General features: G+C 39.9%; 1 protein-coding gene across 1 annotated transcript in view; it reads left to right on the top strand.

The window, feature by feature from the left end:
* Positions 1 to 7,500, top strand: part of LOC138011734 (GRAM domain-containing protein 4-like) — a 22,639-nt gene that overhangs the window by 7,963 nt on the left and 7,176 nt on the right. The window contains exons 7-17 of the mRNA XM_068858880.1: positions 480 to 571; positions 1,822 to 1,913; positions 2,447 to 2,492; positions 2,935 to 3,006; positions 3,748 to 3,791; positions 4,287 to 4,396; positions 4,474 to 4,532; positions 5,455 to 5,553; positions 6,279 to 6,414; positions 6,989 to 7,076; positions 7,209 to 7,290. Of these exons, the coding sequence (XP_068714981.1) occupies positions 480 to 571; positions 1,822 to 1,913; positions 2,447 to 2,492; positions 2,935 to 3,006; positions 3,748 to 3,791; positions 4,287 to 4,396; positions 4,474 to 4,532; positions 5,455 to 5,553; positions 6,279 to 6,414; positions 6,989 to 7,076; positions 7,209 to 7,290 (920 nt within the window). The remainder of the gene's footprint in view (positions 1 to 479; positions 572 to 1,821; positions 1,914 to 2,446; positions 2,493 to 2,934; positions 3,007 to 3,747; positions 3,792 to 4,286; positions 4,397 to 4,473; positions 4,533 to 5,454; positions 5,554 to 6,278; positions 6,415 to 6,988; positions 7,077 to 7,208; positions 7,291 to 7,500) is intronic.

The raw sequence follows: 7,500 nt of genomic DNA, 5'->3' as shown, positions 1-7,500 counted from the left end.
GCAATCAGAAAATTCTTCACGGCTTAATCTTCCAACATAGGAACCTGAGGGTCCCAAAGAGTCTAGCCAGATACCACCCTTAAACCTGAGGGCTGTGTATTTCAAGTCAAACTTGCTTCCAGCACCTTTTCCCTGTAATGGCTGCGCTCCAACTGAAGGGAATTGTCTTAAGAGCGAGGGTTGAATGCAATTGCACTGGTGTCTAATCTACTGGGCTACAATAGGGCCGTTTATACGAGAGAAAATAAGCGCGGCGTACATAATACGCGAAAGGAACTATTTATACGAGTATAAACTCCCCGGCCAGGATAAGCCGCGGCTTGAGAAAGCCGTGAACGCAGATTTTGTACCATTTATACGGGGTGTTCGCGTCTTATTTTCTCTCGTATAAACGGCCCTAATGTCTCCTAAAGATTTTTTTACGTTTATTTTTCTTTTATTTTATTTTTTAATACTTACTTCTTCTTGTTGTTCTACAGCTGCAGGTATCAAACCCATAACGGGTTTCATCAAGTCAGTTAGAAACATTTTCTCCTGGTCAAATCCAGCTGCGTCTTTCTTAATATTTGTGGTTAGTATGTAATTTTGCGTTTACATCATTATATGTATTCTTTACAATAATAACAATAACGATTTAGATGACGATGTGAGTCTGATATCGTTTTGGAATGCTATGCTATGCTATGCTATGCTATGCTATGCTATGCTATGTCTGTCTATGAGATGCTGATATTATCCAGTAGCTTTGCAACTCCACATTGTTCCTCTTCCAGTTTATTGAGACCATCTATATTTGGAACCGCTTCCCTCGCAATCTCTGATTGTCAAATTAGCCAATCAACCTTCGTGCAATGTCTTTGATTACGTCACTCTTGCAAAATTTTTGAATCGAAACTGGAAATAGCAAACTGGTCATAACCATGAGAAGGAAAATATCATTCAAGCTCATGGTGTTTGGTATTCGCTCCCAAAGTATCGGATCCTGGCTCAGCTATAAGCCTTGCTGTGTTATGCAATAATGTGCCAAGCCACGCTCCGCTATTCTATGCTTTGCTTTAGCCTTTACAGTTGAAAACTACAGATATGTCTAGAACGTAACTGCACGCAAATAGATCCCAACGATTTTGATAAGTGTCGTGAAGTGTCTCCTTTCTCTTCCCTCCAACTTCAACATCGATAGGTAGCTTTAGCAACGACGACGGTAACGGCAACGAGAACCTCGTCGTTAAATGTGATTTCGGGTTTTTGTCATCGCTTTGCGACTATTCCAAACATTTTAACGTGACAAAGGTTTGGCAAACCCTCAAGAACGAAACTAGAATGAACGACGCTCAATTTACGAGAGGAAATGAAAATTTATCCTCAATCGCAGACGTTTCTCATAAAACCTCAAATTTGGTCATTTCACGTTGTTCTTTTGCTGACGACGGCAAAGAAATAGACAAAAATGAAAAACCCACGTGCAGAGCGTGCAAAGCTATTGTTTTGCCCACTAAATATGCAAATTTTTGACGTTATTGTTGCTGTCGCCGTTGTCGTTGCTAAAGCTCCTTGATTCGCGTCTGGAGACATAAACAATTTACGTTACGACGTTTCCCTTAAACTCCGGCTCTCAAATGAAGAGACACAGCTGCATTTGACCTCACTAAAAAACAATACTGACACAATACTTACACCTTGCAAATGGTTAGACTTAAAGCACACTTTGTTGGACATCGAAATTTGGGGCGCATGCAATTACGTGCATTTATGGAAATAAGGGGCAAACTTGACAATTGAAACAAGCCAACATTTTTCTTAACATTTTTCCTATTGTTATAGGTGTATATGTATTCTGTCTGGCATGGATATCTCCTTTCCTTGGTCCTTTTCATGGCGATATTGCAGCTTTTCTTGAATTATCTTCAAGCTAAGTAAGTTGGCATACTGTAAAATCCAGGTTACTGCCGGAAAACCCCGAGTTTTGGTTATTTCGTAAGAAGTATAGGGTGAGCCAATATCGAGAGGAGAGAGTCTTAAAAAGGGGGCTCATAGACGGAATAAAAAAGCCTTTTCAAATATATAACTGAGAAAGAAACGTACCTATCCTTGGTCTTGACACGATTTCACAGCGTCCACATTTTTGTCATCGATGTTCGTTGACAAAGTACTTTGGGTATGTTGGCGCCCCGAACTAATAAAAACTTTATTCTTGTGCAAACATTTTCGTATGTTTTGGTTTAAAAACATGGCAGATGTTCTTTTGATAGAAAACGAAGAATTCCGCAACAAGACAACATCGACTCCTAAACAGTATTGTGCATTAAAAAGCACGCCCGTGCATCCACGAAAAACGCATTTAATGGTACTTCACGGAAAATCCTTAAATGATTCACTGAATCACGCTGCGAGCTTTAGCACTGAAATATACATTTACGCGAGTTTCATTTTCTTCTTCCGTCTACAGAGGCATCAAAAAGCGACTAGGATTCACTGAAACAGCAAGAGAGGAGGCAAGTACCGCTAGCGACGATTTAAATTCTATTTCCCAACGTATTCCTAATAATTTCCACGTGGTACGCACTGATGTGCATTAGTGCTTACTGGTGCGTATTGCGCATGCGCACTAGGCGAGCCAACTTGACTAAATAGTAGATGGTTTTCATCGCATGGATAAAACAACTGGACAGAAATCAAGAAGAGGGCGTGGCTTCTGATAGTGTCTCGTTAATAAGTCTTGTTTTCTTTCTTTTTTCCTCGTTCTTTTTTCGCAGGCTCTAGCAAAAAAAAGAAAAAATTCGATCTTCATCGTCGTTTACTCCTACCCCACAAATCTCGTATCCGGTGTTTTCGCGCGGGCACTAACTAGGACTTTTAAGTAGGGCCAATATAACTACAAGTTTCCGGTGTAAAATAGTATAAAAAGATCAGACAAAAACTTTACTTTTTTTACAGGCTACATCTTCCGAGGATTACAGCTGGTCGGACAAATTTCAGCTGGTCTTACAAGTAGCAAGGAAAGTACAGGTAACGAGCTTGTCTTCAGGAATGCATGGTGCAATGTTAGAGTATTTAATAATAAATAAACTGCGCTTGAAATGTCAAATTGGAGACCCTGCAAAGGGAAAATGCTTTACTTTGTTTACGATGAATCAACTCAAATCTTATATTGTTTGTTCGTGAGATGGGATACCTGGAATATCCGGAGAAGAAATTCTCCCACTGGAAAGCAAAGTAACACGCCCAACATACCTATAACGCAAAGCCAGGGAATCAGATTTGGGACACATTCGTGGAAAGAGAGTGATATCACCACTACGCTAAAATTAATAAACACGACGACCATACTTGCCTAGTCATGGTTTAAATTTTCATTATATACTCGACAGAACATCGCGTTTCAGATTGGTCAATGACGAATCATAAATAGATTAGAGTGCAATACGGAAGTCGCTATGGAAACACAGAGGCGGTGTAATTTTGTTGAGTATATAGTAAATAAAATAATCGTATGAACTTGCTAGATAATTTCGTGATATATGGTCAATTTTGAGAACATTCAAATCATCATTCGTGCCTATAAATCACGAAATACACTTGCGTTCAAACGACTCCGGTCTTATGTCTTAAGTTCACTTGAACTCCTTCAGTCTGACCCAGTGAGGATGTTTTGAATGTTTTGCTTGTGATCGTGAACATCAATTCTTTCATCGCTTTTCAGTTAACCAGTAAAGCGAGCCTAGTTACTCTGTTTTCTTCCTTTCTTAGAACACACTTGGAAAAATGGCCGACTCACTGGAAAAAATGAAAAAGTAAGTCAATGTTCTTTCAGTGTGATGCTTTTGAACGGTCAGCTTTCTGTTTCCCAAGATTCCATCGTTTCATTTATTTCATTGTATTTTATTTTGTTTCGTGAGAATGAAGTCAAGGCAAGAATTTTTCGACACAATTTTCAAGGAATTGGCCATTTGGCCTATTGAATTTTCTCCATATATACTATATGGTTTGGGAGAAGAACATAACTATTGTTAAAAGAGACATCGACGAAAAAGACGTCTACATTTCTGCGCACTTTTGGTCGTGAGAAACTGTCTACTAGTTTTGTTATTAAACTTTGAGTAAATTTATAGGAAGTACTTAAAAGTGAAAATTGCGGGAGTAAACCATGCACAAATACTCAATGAATTTATGACCTCCCTTACGGGGAACCAGTGGACCGCCGAGCTATTCAATCTAATGAAATAGAATTCACATAATGACATTATTGATTGCTCTGTGTTTTACCGCGCATTTCTCTTTTCTCTTAGTCTGTTAAACTGGCATCACCCTGAGGCTACGGGAAGATTGTTCATTGCTTTATGCATTGCACTGGTTGCATCGTTGCTGCTGAAAGGACCAAAATTATTCATGCTTATAGGTAACGTCCACATGTGTAACATGAGGTCAATCCTTTTAGTCAGCGCCTAAACATTGTTTTTCTGTTTTATTCAACAGGACTGTTTTTGGGAATCAAATTCTTTGTTATCAACCAGATTTACAATCGGTTTCCGAAGGTAATTTTCAGTTTTTCTTTTTTCTTTGCACGTGCTAACGTATTACATGCAATGTGTTTTCCGCCTGAATCAACATGGCTCAATAAATTGCAACAATGTAAATTGGCTGTGGTTATACATAAGAGACTATAATTGACCCTCAAAGACGTCCAGACTTTTCGCCTTAACCACTGTTTTGGCAAGCCTGTTACAATATCGCACATGTAATGGTACGAGAGAATGAAACTTCATTGTAGTGTTGTACCATATATGGACATACCACGTGACCACATGATTTGTATAAAATGGTGTAACCCGTAGGGTGAAAGGATCTGATTTGGTTGGAGTGTTTAATAATAAACAACAAGTAAGGACGTTACATTGGCGACGAGGATGGGATTCGAACCCATGCGTGCAAAGCAACCCTAGGAGTGATGAAATAGTCTGATTTAGCAATAAAACGGGAACAGAAGAGGAACCTCATTTGACGACCGCGCGCGCAAAAAAATGCCCATGTATTAAGTTAGATTAGAGTACAATCCAGACTATTCCGCGCGCACTCCCGTCGTCAAATGAGATTCCGGTTCTGTTGCTAAATCAGCCTAATGTCTCGTTTCAACCGTTTTATTTAGACATCCGTTCCATCCTTTTCATTCATCGCCGGGTTTCAGCCGCTCCATTCGTCGGCTTTATCCGTTAATTGCTCCGTTTCATTTATCTGTCTTATCTATCAAGTTTATTCATCCGTTTCACTTATCCGTTTCATTCATCAATTTCAACTGCTTCATTCATCTGTTTTATTCGATTCATTCATCTATTCGATCCATCCACGTTTCACCCATCTCATTTATCCATTCCGTGGTAAACGAAATCTCTTTACACGCAAACTTCATCAAACATTGGTTGCTTCATGACTGGGAGAAACCTTTGAATTTGAATTCAGGTGAAGAAGCGATACGATGGAACTGCCAAACTATGGAGGGAGCTGCCAACAGATGCTGAATTGGTAGCCAGGCAGAATGAAGCTGACACTAATCACGAGGTAGGGAAGAGTGTTTTCTTGCCTTGTTTCTCGACGACAAGGGAGAAGAAGAAACGGAATTCGAAGGTTTCTAAAGTCATATGACGTTTAAGTCGTCTAGTGTCATGACGTCATCATGTTTTTGCATCATCTTTGCAAATGCGCATGTTCAAATCTCCTGTACTCGAATAGGCCTTCCAACACATCAAATTCCCCCAAAAGGCCGGTGATTGAGTGTAAAGATCTCTAGTTGGTTCTGCACTACGAGATCCGCGAATTGTGCTGTCCGAGTCGTCCACATGTCTGACCAGGGTGCGAATCATTTCACACCCGTTTCATTTCTTTTTCTGTCCTTGTTTGGGCCCATTTCCAGTTTACTTGGACTAACGCTCGTCTGAGATGGTTAACATGGGAATATATCTTACTCTCTGATAGTTATTTCGTTTGAAATATAATGGATCCTTTGTAGTTTGGTGATCACATGGTACAAAAATCGCCATACTGAAACGCAAATTACGCACTGGGACATTTAAAACAAGGCAAGTTTATTTAAATTTTCGTTGTTTTAAATATCCCAGCGCGCAATTTGTGTTCCAGTATAGCGGTTTTTATACCGTTTGATCACAAGCTGCAAAGGGCATATTAATAAACGGTCGACGTTTGAAAAAAACCCTACCCCTGTCTCCGATCTACGGCAATCATCGTCCACAATCTGATCCAATGCTTTTTCATAATTTAATTTTCAGAAGATTTCACGAACGCCCTCTGCGAGTTCCTTGTCATCGCTTAGTACCAACAGCTCTTCAGAGCAGATTTCAGGCGCCACTACAAACCATTTCTCAGAGAAATTCAACTTACCATCAAGCGAGACCTCCTTACCAGGTGAAAATGATAGTGGTTATTTTACTCACTGATATCTGTGATACAACCATGACAATCGTCGCGAACGTCATTAGCAAACAGAGAGGAGTGCTACGTTTACACAAAAGCGAGGGTTGGTTCCCAGCTGCAGGCTGGCTATGGTGCCGTGCTTTGAGATAATACATGGCCCTTATATCAGCTGCTCAATATATCAGCGGCGCGTTGTATAATTATGCTTTCCACCCAATTTCGTTGAGCTGCGACTTTTGTTTGTTTGTTTGCAGGAGAAAGTGGAGTTCAATTTATTTATCCTTGAGATTTCAAAAGTGATTATTTTTATTATTTGGAACTACTTTTTGTGCATCACCCAAGAACGGCGAAAAATCTCGGGCTTGGGTGGGTAATTGAACCCACGACAACCAGATTAAATCACCGTTGCTCTACTGACTGAGCTACAATGCCGGATGGGAGCGGGCCGTGGGAATTGGAGGACAAATCGACTAGGCCCAAGCCAAGTGCTTAGTGTGAACGGTTGCTGTCCTTCGACTACACTCATTCACTCTTAACCACTGACCTTTATTTTCGCATTTATAAGGTTGGGAAGACGGCAAAAAGTGTACTTTGTTGAACAAGGAAAAATCGTTCTCGAACGTTAAGCAAGGAAGGCTCTTTCTATCTCAAAGGTAAGCAGCATGAATTAAATCCTATGGTTTTATAGCCTTCTTACCAAGATAAATAAAAGAACAATTTTATAGCCTTCTTACCAAGATAAATAGAAGAACAATCTGAAAAGCAATATTGATATTCTATTCTAGCTATTTGTGTTTTGAGAAGATCAAGTCATCAAGCGCGAAAACTCTCGTCATTCGACTGGATACAATAACAAGAATTAGCAAGGTAAATTCTCAACCTGCAGCCAGTTAATTGGTAATAGAGCGAGTTTCAATCGAGTGTCAATCAAACCTCGAAGTAATTACACGTAGCATGCACAAAGCATGCGAAAATGTGCAAGCGCGAGCCATGATACTAGCCATGATTGGTTTTGGTTTCACTTCTGATTGGTTGAAAGAGTGGCGCGAGAAATTTGAACCAATCACCGAGTGAAGT

The sequence above is a fragment of the Montipora foliosa genome, chromosome 7 (genome assembly GCF_036669935.1).
Source record: "Montipora foliosa isolate CH-2021 chromosome 7, ASM3666993v2, whole genome shotgun sequence".
In the NCBI taxonomy this organism is placed as follows: domain Eukaryota; kingdom Metazoa; phylum Cnidaria; class Anthozoa; order Scleractinia; family Acroporidae; genus Montipora; species Montipora foliosa.
The sequence above is the reverse complement of the archived record's forward strand: the minus strand, read 5'-3'. Positions and strand labels throughout refer to the sequence as shown.